This window comes from Cornus florida, unplaced genomic scaffold (genome assembly GCF_030987335.1).
Source record: "Cornus florida cultivar Cherokee Brave unplaced genomic scaffold, ASM3098733v1 CherokeeBrave_3.0.0_Hap2_Chr02, whole genome shotgun sequence".
In the NCBI taxonomy this organism is placed as follows: Eukaryota; Viridiplantae; Streptophyta; class Magnoliopsida; order Cornales; family Cornaceae; genus Cornus; species Cornus florida.
Window position 1 is genome coordinate 36,850,447 of NW_026775572.1, and position 15,417 is coordinate 36,865,863.

A 15,417-nucleotide genomic window follows, 5' to 3' on the forward strand; every position below is an offset into this window, starting at 1 on the left:
AAAACAATGTCTGAGTTTAAGACGAGACTATATACTTAAAAAAAATTGTTAAAAATTAGAATGACATATTGAAAATTAAAGCTTTGTTTGGAATAATTTTTTTTTTGTTTTTGTAAATTGAAAATAGAATTGGAAAATAAATTGAATTATAATTAAAATAAAATTTGAAGGGAATTTGAGATGATATATATATATTTCTTGGGTATATTTTGTCAATAAGCTGTTTGTAGTAGTTGTAAAAGGATGATTTTGATAAATTTAATGGTTAGTTAACAAATCCTTCAAATTCCTTAATCCAAATCCTTTTGAAATCCAATTCCCATCAAATCTGTGATTCCAAACACTGCGTAAAAGCACTCCACTTCTTCAATAAGATGAAACCCTAATCTGATGCCGTCGCTCCCTATCTCTCTTACAACCATCTAGAACGATTACACCTCATGTTCCTCACCCCTTATGCCCCGCACACAGCCAACTCGGGTATTGATAGCAAGCGAGCAGAGTGGCTTCATTGACGACGATCTGGTGGGAGACGGCGGCAATCTCGGTGGAAACAAGATCCATCTGGGCTTTGTCACTTTGCCGATCAGGTTGTTGTTGTTGGTGACCGACTGATTTACAAATTGTGATACAAGTGCAATCTCTAATTTCGTGATTTGTATTTTGGCCTATCATCTTGCCCATTCTCTTTGAAAAGGTGTGTTTTTCAGAGTTCTTGATTAGAAATTTTCCGCCAAGATTTCAATATTTTAATTTTTGTTCCAATTGCTCCAGTTTAAGTATTTCAGTTATTTGGGAAATTTAATTATTTTATTTGTTTGAAAAAGACTCCAGCTTGAAACATTGAATAGCATTGGAAAATTCTAGGAACAAATTTAAACCATGTTAGCTCATTCAGCTCTGTAATGGGGATAAGACTGGTTCCCTTATATTGAAATTCTGTAGTTTGTTTCAATTTGTTGCAATGAAAAAGCTCAGAACCTGAAAGGAACCGAACTGAACCGTTTAAAGTCCGGATATGTTCGGTTCAGTTCCATCGGTTCTGTTCCAATTTTCAAGGAACCATTGAGAACGGTTCAGTTCCAAATTTCTCACTGATCATTAGCATGGGTTTCACTAGGATTCTTCTTCCTTAAGCCCTCGTCCTCTTCAATGTCTAAACTTGCCTGCATATCTTGAAGTGAACTGATTGAGAAGCTGGTGAAGTGCTGTTGTGGCCCCTCAAAGTTAATATTATTAGGGTTTTATTAACATTCCCCATCAAGGCAGGGGACAGGTTGAAAAACATAGAAGAGGCATTAACTGTTCACCTTGTAGTTGGTCCTGACATTTCAAGAGGTGAAAATATGAATCCATTGGGAAATTCTCCATCTGGAATACGAAAAAGAGACTAACAGGGTCTGCTGGAGGGGATACCTAGACCAGAAAAAACAAAAATTAGCACTAGATGCCTGCTGTAAGTAATTATTGGAGCATAACTGTATGGATGATCCGGTTTCAGTTGTGCCAGAGATTTTCTCTGAACTGAATTGAGCAGAGTATGCACTTTGAGTGAATAAATCAGATGTTGTGGCTTCAGGTGGAGATACCCAAAAATGAGATAGAGGTCTCTGTGCCATGGAGTTGGCTTTCTTGAATATTCTACAAATTGCCCATGAATCCTGTGGGGCAAATGAGGAAATAATGAGTTTTTATTGACGATATGGTGTTAGATAAGTCAAAAAAAAAAAAAAAAAAAACCAATAAGCTTACATTTACAGAAAAGCTTTTATCTAAAAGCTTCTTGGGTAGTGCTGAATCAGAGATAGAAGGTAGTCGAAACTCATGCATCACCTAGTCAGTTTTGATCCCTTTGCCAGCTCTGCCCCTGTAGAACACTAGGGATTTCTTCAAACCGATGCAAAATGTTTTAGAAAATACACCTAATAATTAATGGTATCAGGATGCTATTCTCAAAACCTGCAAAAATGATGTAAATAGTTGCCTTTTATTAGCTTTTCATTTAAATTTATTTTATCAAAACCCTTGAATTATATGTTCTTTTTATACTGTCTCTTAATGTATTGTACTAACAAATAAAAAAAAAAGATCAATGTATTTTGTGTTTTAGCAAGAGAGTTACATGGGTCCCACGCTTTTCAGTTAGAAATCATTAAGAAACTACCTTTCCTCTTCAGCAATACTAAGATATTGAAGTTCCCAAGATATTAGATTGCTAATTAATAAAATCCCAGAATCTTAACCAAGAAGAAATTAAAATTGTTTTGTGGTAAGTTATAAGAGATTGAAAAGAAGTTAGAAGGAAGCATAATGCCGTGTGCCACACTTTTAAATGCCATTTGGGTCACATATTGCATAATTTGTAACATGTCTTGTACATGATCTAGCCACACAACGTAATTTCTAATGTGTCACACATACATGATTTATTCAAGAGCGATTATTCTTATATATCAGGACAGCAACACATGTTTCTTATTTGGTAATGCATTCTTCTTCTTCTTCTTCTCTCCAGTAGCCTTTTGATCTTCTGAATGAAACTCAACTTGATCTCCAGTCCTTTCTCATCTAAAAATAGTTAAAACCAGAGAGAACAGAGAACATGGTTGTGTAATTAGTTGAGAATAACTTTAAAAACTAAGAAAGAGAGAAATAAACCCTAACAGTGGTTGCATGTTCATAGATCAGGGCAACATGTGGTTTTTTGAGTAAGTATCCACCCGTTGCCATAATTCTTATCAATCTTCCGTCTATTATGATTTCAGCCCTGCGACTTGCCCTAGCCCCAAATCCTCCTGACACCGAGCCACCACAAGAGATTTCTCACCAAAGGTTGCGATTTCTCACCGGCATGTGTTACCAGCAACTCCACCAGTGAAATTGCCAGTCAGGTACACTACACCTTCTTACATGTTAAACCAATAACTACATGTTAATAAAAAAATCTGAATGAAGAACTTTATATATATAGTCTAGATTTATAGGACTTTTATTGGGTGACAATTGATTTACCTTTGACAGTTTATGGAATCTAACACTAAATATTACATCACAAATTCCAGTGCAAAAAAATCAGTCCAAGCCCAATATATTATAGTATAACCTCTATAAATTAATAATCTCTTTTAAATAATAAATTACGTTGGTCCCGACTTGGGCCAAGGTACTAAATTAATAATTCCGTTAAATTTATAAGATAATACATTTTAAAAATTCCCTTATAGGTTTCTACAGGTCCCACTTATTTCATAAATTAATAATTTGGTAAGAAGTACATATAGGACTAACTATGATGTTTTCTTGAAATACATTGAATCTTAATTTGATTAAATGAGTTCAATGCATTGAATCTTTAAGACTATTGACAAGCTAAATGTTTTGAAAAAATTAATAATGTACACAAAATATCTTGTTAAATTAATAACTTATTTTTTCTGAGATAAATTAATATCTCGCTTAATTAATAGAATTTATGTGGTCCCAACGCTATTAATTTATAAGGTTATACGGTACATATAAATATGTGATAATTATACACTCGTTATTTAGAAGGTCCCAAATTACTTATCAAAAAAAATTTAGAAGGTCCCAAATTACGAACTGAACTGTGTGTACCACTAAAAAGCAGTGGAGTTTGTTTTAGGTAGAAATATAATTAGGAAAAAATACTTCTTGTTGAAGTCTTGAAGAGTTAAGAAATTTTTTCGTTATTATATATTTATTGAAATTAAAAATGTTATAAAAATTAAAAATTTTAATTTTAGAATAGGAAGAGTTTGTGTTAGAGATGGAGTTTGAGAGAAATAGTAAATTGAATTAGAAAAGATTACTTGGCTTTTAAGAGTTAAAGAAACATTATATTTTTATTCATTTATTGAAAAAATTAATATTATAAAAAATAAAAAATGCATAACAAAAATAAAAAAAAAAATGATCGGAAACTTTTGTACTTTTAATAATAGTATATAGATACAGATATAGATAGATAGATTTAATAAATATGTATATATATAATGAATTTCCTTTCATATGCTACAAGCAGGCCCGTGGGTTTGTGAAGCTTTGAACAATAATACAATGGTGGTGACCTCGGGATCATTCAACAAGGAGATGGCCATCCGAAGGAAGATTGCCAGCATGTAACTCTCTCTCTCTCTCTCTCTATTTATATATATATATATATATTGATTACATGTAGGATGAATTTATAAGCCCTTTTGTGTATATATATTGTCTGATTTGTTAAGTTCTTGACTGATGATCATTCCTTTTTACAGCTTCAAGTTTGGTAACATATATATGTACGTGTGCATGTGTGTGTATATGTATGCATGTAGGTTTAGGAATCACAATCCGTAGCAGCAGTATGCAATTGAGCCCTGAAATGGGGATAATATTAGCAATTTTGAGGATCAGATGATTGAGTCTTAATATTAGGGTAAGATGTACGTAATCATTGAATTTATCTAAACTTAGTTAACGTCATTACCAATGAATTGGAACGGTAGAATTGAAAAGCAGGTGCGAGAAAGTGTAGATGAGGAAACTTGATTTTTGTTGTTTGAATATTGTAAATAGGTCTTGGAATCTATTTTCTAATGTAAAAGAAAAGTACCAATGACTCATTGAAATCTTGTGATACTGCGAGAACATATGAGTCCCTTGCATATGTTATTTTCTAACTTTTGTTTACACAAGGACACACATGGGCATGGCTATGCTTGTAGAATATCAATTACTCGACTAATTTATTAACAATTCTTTGTTCAAGCTCGGGGTGTAGTGGCGGTTAAGTTATTCCAAATATTGCTAACGTTCATTTAAAATTTATTGTTACTCAAAAGAGTAAGGATAAAAAATTTCACGATTTGGTGAACCTCTAGGGGTGGGATTCATGTTTCGAGCATGTACTGGATGATGTACTTAAGAGCATAGTCCCTGTTTATTTGGTTTACACACACAATCTTTTCTAAAGCAGAAAGGTGCCAGTCCCACGGATGACTCATGTTTCAGTATCCAAAAGCTTCTTATTTGAGAAAGCAATACTCTAACTATCTGATACATAGGGTCTAGATAATCATTGTAGAATGAAAGTTAATCAGATGACATTAAATTTGAACATCTTACACAACTGTTACTCACTGATATGAGGAGTAGGGTTAAGGGTTCAGTATTTTTTTTTTTTTGATCTTCTTATAGTTTATTCTTTTTTATTAAGCTCACAACTTTGGTTATGTTTTGTTCCTTTGGTCCTAGTCCCAATCAATATGTAATAAGCAGTACAATTAATTCCCATAGATTGGCAAAGTTCAGACATGTGTTTTCTTCTTAACTTGTAGTTTACCATTTACGATTACACAGATTTAATAAAAGAGAGGATGATTTTCCATCGCTGAGAGAATACAATGATTACTTGGAGGAAGTGGAAGACATGAGTGAGTTTGTTGATTATCTTCTTACTCTAAATAAGTTTGTTCATTGTCTTACTCTATATTCAAATAAGAGTCTATTTTGATGAATGCTTCCTTTTGCAGCATTCAACTTGATCGAAGGAATAGATGTTCCTGCTATTGAAGCGAAAATTGAGCAGTACAGGAAAGAAAATGCTGAACAAATAACGAATGCTCTAGCTCGTAAGGTTTGTGCTGAAATTGCAGATCGTTTTGTACCATACATTGACAATATTTCAACTGAAATAAGATATAGTAAAATTTGTTAGTTTTGGATCCTTGCTGCAAATTTTTGTTTTTTTGAGGTTACTTATTCTGGTTATTTTGTTAAGATAGGCTGAAGAATATGCAGCAGCATTGGCAGCAAGCAAGGGACTGCCTGCACATATTGATAGTGATGTGGTGAGAAGATACTATTAATTATCATTTGTGTTTTTCTTATACGCACGGAAAAAAGTGGCAGTTCTAGTTCACACTTATTATTGCATGGCGTTATTCTTTCAATTTTAAGATTATTGGGTTGTTTAGAGTTGGCATATCAACTTTTGGATTTGCTTTAGCATCCTGTTATCTAAAACCTAGATGATCGCATATGAGTTTGTGACTTGAATCAACTCAGCAAAGACTTGTCTTGACTAGTTCAACTTAGCTAAAGAATCCTATGATTGCTCATTAGCTGAACCTTCAATTATCCCTCTTTTATCTTTTGCTTTTGATTCGCATTATAAAATTTCCTCTTTCGTTCTGCATTGATGATGCTAATGTTTTACTGCTTGTACTTCTTCAATTATCCCTTGAAATGAAGTTATCTGAATGTTCAGCTCTAACACTATCTCTCCTTCCTAGAAAGAACTGGATGCTCCTTACGGAGAGTTTTTTATGCTTTGCAAATTATATTCTTGAAAAAATGGAAAAAGAATGGATTTTGTGCTTATATTTCTTTGGAATACTGATTTGCTTCTAAAAACCTAGTTAAATTGAAAGTTATGCTTTGTTCGGTAGGAAGGAAGGAAGAGGGGTGGAGGGAAGATAGGAAGGAAGGAACAAACTTCTTCGTTCGGTAGGTAAGGAGATAAAGGATAATAGGGATGGATGAATCATCCTTCCTCCTTCACAAATGTTCATCCCTCCAAATATGGACGGAAGAGAGGAGGGAAGACTAGTGCAGCTATTGTAAAAGTTTTTAAAAATAATACTGTCCTTCATAAATAAATATTAGATAAACTGCCAAATATAAGTTATTGGTAAAAAAAGCAATTTAAAACTCTCCCTTCTCTTCTCTCCTAACGAACAAAGTAAGTTGCGAGTTTCTTCTCTTCTCTTTCATCCAACCAAATCAAAAGGGGGAAGGACAAAATCTCTTTCCTAGGGATGTCTCATCCATCCCTTCTTCTCTCCCTTCCATTCAATTTTTTTCTGCCCTACCGAATGAAGCATTAGGCATCTCTTTAGCTGCTGAGAGATATTGTCATCAAAATTCTTATCCAGACGAATCATGCTGCTGGTGTGCAACTAAACTGACCTAGAGATGTGACAATCAAAGAAGTTGCTTCCTATTTTATTCTGGCTTAAGGGGGCACTTGACGAAAACATATATATCTTCTTGTAAGTTAAAGACCATGATCAATATTTTCTTAATATTTTTATAAGGTGACTTTGTGTCCAAATACCTTTTCAAAAGTTATTGTTGTAGACTACCCCTGATGAAGTTGAAGCGCTTAGATTACTCCAGAAAATGTAATGAATTCTTGTGGCATTGAAATTTTATAACTGTTTTAAGGTTGTCTTCTATGTGCTGGAGCAGATGTACTTCACCCTTTGCCAACTGAAGGCTTTAGTGCTAATCAGTCATAATTATGCAGATACACCACTTATAAATGTATAAGATGACCCAATAATACTGCAGAGATGTTACTAGTAATAAAAGTTTATATTCACTAATTTAGGGGAAAAGAAAGTGTATATTCACTATTGTTATCCTGGTTCCTGCAACTCTACATGCACTTTCAACTTGTCAGTCAGTCAGTGAAAGTTCGAACTTTAAAAGAAACAACTAGAGAATGAAAAAGGTGTGTGGCTTACCAAAACAAAGAGGTTTTTTTTTTTTTTTTTTTTTTTTTTAATTTTTTTTGGGGGGGGGGGGGGGGGGGGGGGGGGAAGGGGATGGTGATTATTGATCTTCTTGTTGTTTCAACTATCAATTATATGATGAGAAGTGGATTTATGTCCTTGACATATTCTTTATACTGTTGTTTCAATGCATTTTACCTCAGGAGTTTCAAACAGTAATGCATAAGATGACTTAGCTGATCAGTCGGCCATGGAAATTTGCTATCTTTAGATTGAGTATTTTATGCTTTCATCTTTTCTTAACCGTCTGATCCATATGTTCAAACATTCATACTTTGTGTGGAACTTTGACTTGGTACCCGTCTACCCTAAGATCCAATTTAGTTGAAGGAGACCGAATGCTTTTGGTTCAGTTCTGGGTAGTCAGACTCCATAATACTTAAGCATCAGATCTATGTGGGGTAATCAGTTGGTACCCTGCAATTACCCAGTATCATTTAAAATGGTTATCTAGTTTCAAAGTTTTTAGTAAAACAACCAAAAATAAATAAATAAATGAAATAGAAAATTGAATTAGCATTTTCAGGGGAGATCTATATTTCCAATGGCCTTTTAATAACTAAGATTTATATATTATAAAATCTTATCATGCTCTCATAAAAAAAAAAGGAATGAGGAACGGTTGTTTCATTGATCTAATTTAGTAAATTAATGCAATAATAAGCAAGCGAGTCTAATATTATTTTGAGTGAAAATTGTTTACATTTTTGAGTCAGTCAGTCTATCATGAAGCGCTCTCAACGTTCTTGTGTCAGCTGTTGGATGGGGAGGGGCACTCTCATAACACTCACTGCCTCTTGATTCAACGGCTGAGGCATGACCTCAGCTTTTTATTACTCTTTATATGATATGTTCTTATTATGTTTAGGAAATATAAAGCTGATAATGTATATCTTGTTGGCTAAAATTGAGGTAGATATGATTATTAATGAACGCATGATTGATATCAGTTATTGTGGTTGTGGTTCTGGTTCATTTCATTTTAGAACCAGGAAAAATCGGGGAAAAAGAAAAACTGAACTGAAGCTCAGAACAGGGTGCTTTTGGATATAGAAGGGTTGGAAGTGGATGAATGTTGTTTCCGTTATTTTATGTTAATATCTTCCTTGAACCACTATTATTCCACTGGTCAAGAATGTACAAGTATGGAAAATTCTAAAGAGACTCCATTTTAAAAGTCATTAAAGTTTGTATGAGATATTAGAACCAAAAAAGATACATTTAGGAAGGAGCTGTATTGCATAGGTGGTTAACGATAATTAGCGTCATTTTTTTTTGGGGTTTGTTTTGTTTTTTTTTTTGTTTTCACTAGAACTTCCCCCAATCACTGTCCCTGAACACACTATAGTAGTTGGATGGAGGAATTCGCCTTTGGGTTTCACATATTCTCAACTATTTTTGTCTTTATTGTGGCAGAGCACAAGCCAGAGCTCTCAAGGTGGCGTTGGTGCTGGTTTCCAGGGACCTTATGCACCTGCAATTGCTGGAGTTGCACAGCCACGCCCCACAAGCATGGCCTCACAACCTGTCCCGATTGGACCTGGGATTGGCATGCAAGGGCATGCTTTTGATGATGAAGAAATGATGAGACTCCGAGCAGAGAGAGGTGGAAAGGCAGGAGGTTGGAGTCTAGAATTTAGCAAGAAACGGGCCCTTGAAGAAGCCTTCGGAAGCATTTGGATTTGATTTTTAGTATACAGCTTGCTTTGCTGTGCAATTTGCTCATTCATGTGAGGCAGGTAACACCATTCTGTTAGATGCTTTTTCATGAGGAAAGTTTTTGTTATCATAATTGAAATTAACTATATATCATATGTTCTGTACGGTTATTGTTATCCTGTCCTATTTTTCTATGACATACACCTAAAACAGCATTTAGGCCACATCCCATGGATTTTCTGGTATACTATGAACTATATCAATACATTGCAAACTGGTCGACAGATTGGGCAGGAATTGGTTTTCAGCATTAATTTGAACAGGCAGTCTGTGGAACGTATGTGAACGCGGAGTTGTCGCGATCACCATTCCCGTTGAGAACTTGTCTAGACATATGGTGGCACACAACAAATCTACAAGTCCACCACCATATGCATCAAAGCTGCTGTTGATCTTTAATGCAGCTTCAACTTCTTTAAACCCTTTAGGTTCATGGGGAACAATTGGTTCCAAGTCAACTCCTCTCTGTTCTCCTTCATAAAACCTCAGTGTACGTAGAGTATTAGGCTTTGCTTGGAATGACCCTGCGAAAACAATTTTCTGTTTTCATAGTGACAAAAACCAAAAAAAAAAAAAAAAAAATGGGTAAGTAAAAAAATTCATTTTTAAACTGCTTGGATCAGTTTTTGAAAATGAGTTTTTGTAAAACTGAGTTACAGGAGTATGGGATTTAGAGAACTACTTAGAGTTAGAGCTGTTTTGGAAACAATGAACTGAGAATTTAGAAAACATGGAGAACTGAAGGTCACTTAAAAAAAGACGCTAAGGAGTTGTCGTTTAAAATCCTTGCTCTCTCTCAACCGTATGTTCTCTCTCTCTCTCTCTACTGTAAATTTCTGGTGGTTTGCTATAAAGTTCTCCCGATTTGGGTTTAAGGATGATGGCTGCAATTATTTTTACTTCTTCAGTGTTGTGAAGCTGGCCTGACTTGGGTTTTTCATTGGTTATTGCCGGATTCTTCTCTTTTTTTTTTTCTGTTCATGTAATAATATATATATATATGTTGTATATATATGTGTATGTACTTGCCAATATATGTATAACTTAATGTATGTGTTTTTGGTGTGATGAGATGGACTAATTGCTGAAGATGAACAGAACAGGTGCAAACAGAGTAGATGACGTGAGTCGATGTCAGAGGTGGTGATGCGAAGTGTTGCGACGCTACCAAGATGACGCAATGTGAGTTCAGGCAAAGTTCAGTGATTGCCATGAATTCGAAGTAGCCGACGCGATGAATTAGGAGTACAACAGTCAGTCAAAATTGCAGAAATCGTGCAACTGTGATTTGGGGAATTTCAGAAATTGTACGATTGCTATTTAGGGCAAATTTGTTGAATTTTCTTAGGCTGTCTCGTGATCACATCATTTCTTTTTATATATAGAGATTGAGTTATGAACTAAATTATATAGAGAGAGAAATAGCTCTGTTCGGTATATTATTTATTTGTTGGGGAGCCTTGGTCTAGTATTTTTGAAAGCGGAGATTGGTGGTGGTCTGTATATTAGAGATCACGATGGAAATTTTGTTGCTGCAGCTACGCTAAATTTTCCCATATATCTGTGATCCTAATGTTCTAAGGTGGTTCTTCAAAGCTGTAATTTCACTTCGGTTCGGATAGAAATGGATGCTAAATCTGTGGTTCAAATTGTGAATCATAAGCAGCTTTACATAGCTTCTATGCAGGCAACACATACAGTTCCCTCATCTAGATATGTAAAATTAAACTATGTACCATGTATCAAAAAGGACCTGTCTTTTACTTCAATGGATAAACAGTAATTAAATACAATATTCACTCTCTTTTTCAAGAGAAAATTACTGCACTTGACTGGAATAATTTTTTTTTTTTTTGGAGACTGTTTAGGAAGAAAGATTAGGCAGTTTTTCTAGTAGTAGGCCATGCAAAGAAGAGGAATATACTTGTCATTTCTAACCCTTGCTCTTAAGATTCATGCATTCGTCTATCGTTTTACCCGGGGCATACAATAAACCTCAGAAGAGACTACCCTAGTTTAGTCTCACCTCGGAAAGTCTACTCACCAAGCCCAAGCCCAAGGATCTAAGACCCTAATAACTAAATTAATAAAATTAATTATTCATTAGCATTTTCGTTCCTTAAATTTCCGGTCACAACGGGGAAAAAAAAAAAAAAAAAAAAAATTGATTTCCGGTCACAAAATTTATGTGTACACACTCAGTGTACTAGCAGATGATATGGTGAGCCTTTTTGAAGAGAAGTACCATAAAGCAATATATATATATATATATAATTTATTAACAAGGCAAATTGTGTTGTTATGGCCCGAATTTCGTGTCGGGTAGCGTTGTTACCTGACGACTCGTTGAATGAATTTTTTGTGGGTCTAACCAAAGCTTTGGAGGTTCAGGGGCTTGTCTCCGAAGAAAATTTTTTATTCATTTTTTGTTCATAGGTCGTGGACTCTAATTAGTTTCTTGTAGTCTAATATATAAAGGCGTTTACGGTTTGAAGTAGTGGAAGAGAGAGACTTTGAAATTTGTACAGAAACAAAGTAGGGACTGAAAACTTGTAATATTCAATTTTTACACAATATAAAAACTTTCATCAAATTTCAACTGTAAACGTAAGCTATTGTTGAATCACGTATATATCTTTGCCTTCTTTGTTTAACGTAATTACTTTTTTTTTATCGTGATTATTGGTTTGATTTGAATTTGTTGGTCTTTCAAGATACAAATGATAAAAGAATCTGGAATTTAGGATATCCAATAATGATTCCAGGTGGAAGATACATGTAGAAGTATGACTCTCGATATTTTCAAAAAAAAAAAAAAGTATGACTGTGGATGCACTAAAAACAAGAAAAAGAAAAAGAAAAGGTAATGTACTGAGTGGTACTTCTATTTATATTTTATTTTTCTGTTCCAATCTATGCATGTCCATCCAAACCCAGGACAACATTGCTTTCAATACCCAAATAAATTAATGGAAGGAAGGTGGTCGAAAACTGTCGTTTTGGAGTTTTGATTGAGAATGACACCTTACTTTGTCTGGTGGAAAGCCCTCCTTGGGACCATTTTCAAGTTGCTTTCAAGTAGCATATAATTGCAATTATTTGTTGTCAGTGTCTATATCTATCTGTGTATTATTGGATTGTACATGCAATGAAATTGAGTAACATCTCAGTGAATGGAGGAGTTTCTCGAAGGACATGAACCTTTCTCCAAATGAGCATGCTCGTTTTGCTTCCCTTATATATTTTAATTGTTTTATATGTGAGATATAATATTAAAATTAATAAAATTTCGATATCAAAAACAAGTTCGATCAAATTATAATTATAATTTGATTTTTGAGTCTAAAGGTCAAAAACGGAATTGAAGAAGTGGTATAATGTCAACTATTTGATGAGAATGACATATTATTAGATAAGATACGAGTGAAGACATTTTATTTCCATCTTTATTGAGTTTTTAAGCATAGGCACTTGAAAAAATTTTCAAACAACAGTTTTACAAAAGTGCACCACCCTTATGGAACAGTTACCCTAAAACGCAACTCGTTGAAAGTATGACTCACTGCCCACGCAAAACCAGTCGTGCCAAATCGAACCGGTTGTGCTTCCTTGAAGTCAAATTGGAAATTGTTCTCCCACTCCGATTAGATTACCTTTTTTTATCAGATTTTTGAGAGAATTTTATGCCCGAACTAAACTTATTTTCCAAGTATATTTAGATTTTCAAAAAATCTATATAAACACATTTTCTCACTGAGGGTAATCTATGGCTTTTGCATACAATTTTCAACATTCTTAGAGAGCTATAGTGAAATTCATACATACTATATACACCAGAGTGAATTAGGATGGATCAAACACAAAGTTGTTATTAATCTTCATCAAATTTAGATTTGAAGAAAAAGAAAAGATGATCACACTTTGAAAGGGTCAAAACATTCATGGAGTATTGTTGATCTATCAGCGATCTTTTTACAGGAATCAAGGGAGTAAGTGGTTCAAGGGGTGTAAGTTTGAATCAATAGTCAATTGTATTTTGCTTCTACTATAGTGGTTTGTTTTGCTTACGACTTTGAAAGTTCTCGATATTTTTTTCATACGATTGGTTGATTTCACCCATCAAAGTTTCCTTACTAAAATCCCAGTCTCTCAAACTCTACTTTATTTGTATTTATTTTTACTTTGTGCGGTGATTAATTTATTTTTAATTTGATAAATTTAATTTAAGTAAAAATTTAGATAAAGTATTATGTCACGCTTATTGATTCAACAATAGCCACAACCTATTTAACTCACAGTATATAAAAGAGTCATTCGTAAGAATAAGTTTAGTGGAACGATAAATTTATTCTATTATGATTTGAAGGTGACTAATCTAAAATCAAAAATCTTTTTCATAAAGCTGAAATTGGTTTATATTCAACTTTCAATAGACTTTGCAACGACGAAGACTTACATGAAAGCATAATAAATGGTCTCACATACGCTATTTTCATCTCGAGGAGGCGTGCAAGCGATTCAATCAATCCAACAGGTCCATGGATTTTGGCAATGACAATGAGGATTGAAAGAGATTTTGTCTACTCCTTTTGTGCAAAAGGACAAAAGCTTATTGAGATACAAAAATTACATAATTGTACCAAATTTAAAATAATAAGACACAATTATTTTTGTCACACACAGTGTAAAGTTCATTCCCAGTAATAAGGATAAAGTTTTGAGCCTTAAGAGTGGGGTGTAGGTCCCACCTAAAATTGTACAAGTGGTCTCCCACACCTTGAACTTATCAGTATAGTTTTTTTCTGTTTTTTTTTTTTTTTTTTTGAAGTATCAGTATAGAACTCTCTCTGCATATTATGAAGCTAGTTTTTTTTCTTCTTTTACATTAAACTAGTATTGACATAACAAGCCAACTATACCAGAAAAAAAAAAAAACAAAATTAAAAATTATAATAACAAAAAAATTATAAATAAATAAATAATGTTCCATTATTCAACTCTTATAAAAAATGTGATATTCACATTACATGTTTTCTTTTGGACATTTGTGAGTCCAATATCAGATCCACAGTGATTTGTGAACCTAGCTTATATACGGAGTGCACACACACATATATCCACATATACACACAAATGACAAATTTAGGGGCGGCGCCATAAGAGGATAAGGGAGTCATAGACCGTGGCCCAGCAAAATTGGGACAAAAAATTACATGTAGTCCCTGCACATCCATTTCTAGTCTCTAATTATTTATGTTGTATTATATAGGTATATATAGAGTTCTGATCTCTTGTTTTTCATGAAATAAGAAAAATAATTTACACTTTTTATATAGACCGTTACATTAAATCTAACGGCCATTTTACAAACCCACCATGATCTTTCCTTTTAACACAAAACCACTATCACCCTATTTTTTGTTCTATAATTAATTTTACCATTACCATTTACTATAACAATAAAAAGATAGTTATAAAAGGTAAAATAGAAACCTTTGAAAAAATATTAATTCCTATAACTTTACTTTTATTTGTCGTGGAAGAGTTTACTTTAAGACTTGGAGGATTAAATGTTTTTAAATTTTGTTAAGTTTCATCGCTTTACGAAGAGATTAGATTTTTTGTTTTCATTTTATTTAGTTTAAGCTTTAACAATTTTGAATAAAGTCAATGTCATATGATTCCATTATTCAGTTGTATAATATTGTTATTCACACATACACGCACAAATAACTATAACAATAATACTTCTTTTCATGAAAGCTTTGGTTATGAAATAACATGAAACACCTCTAAATCTCGGAATCGTGCATACTGCTTAACATCTCAGCTGCATCTTTTTCAATACATTTTCAGACCTCTCCTTGAAAACCCATATATGCATATTCTCTATATCATGCTGAACCATGAAAACATCAAGTTTTAAGTCTAATTTATCATACCCACCAACCCCATTACTCTCCCAAGTGATCTTACTCTTTGATTTCTCATTCAAAGTTGGTTTAAAATAAAAACTGAAAAAAAAACCAGGCACCCCAACACTATCAAGCCTCTTAGCAATATACGGGTATTATTTTTCTTTCAAAGAAACATTTAAATAAAAACAAATTTATTAGTA

At 33.5% G+C, this 15,417-nt stretch overlaps 1 protein-coding gene across 6 annotated transcripts; it reads left to right on the plus strand.

Moving 5' to 3' along the window:
• The first annotated feature begins 223 nt into the window (after positions 1-223).
• Positions 224-10,736, plus strand: LOC132294699 (uncharacterized). Of its 6 annotated transcripts, none has more exons than XM_059792650.1 (8): positions 224-697; positions 2,766-2,891; positions 4,043-4,139; positions 5,362-5,435; positions 5,535-5,638; positions 5,787-5,852; positions 8,997-9,315; positions 10,398-10,736. In XM_059792650.1, exons 3-7 carry the CDS (start codon positions 4,078-4,080, stop codon positions 9,264-9,266), a joined length of 576 nt encoding a protein of 191 aa, XP_059648633.1. In that variant the 5' UTR covers positions 224-697; positions 2,766-2,891; positions 4,043-4,077; the 3' UTR covers positions 9,267-9,315; positions 10,398-10,736. The 6 variants fall into 6 exon arrangements, 2 of the variants coding, with proteins under 2 accessions (XP_059648633.1, XP_059648634.1); XM_059792651.1 differs by having other exon boundaries at positions 10,403-10,736; XR_009478165.1 differs by having other exon boundaries at positions 225-697; positions 8,997-9,319.
• The last annotated feature ends 4,681 nt before the right edge of the window (positions 10,737-15,417 follow it).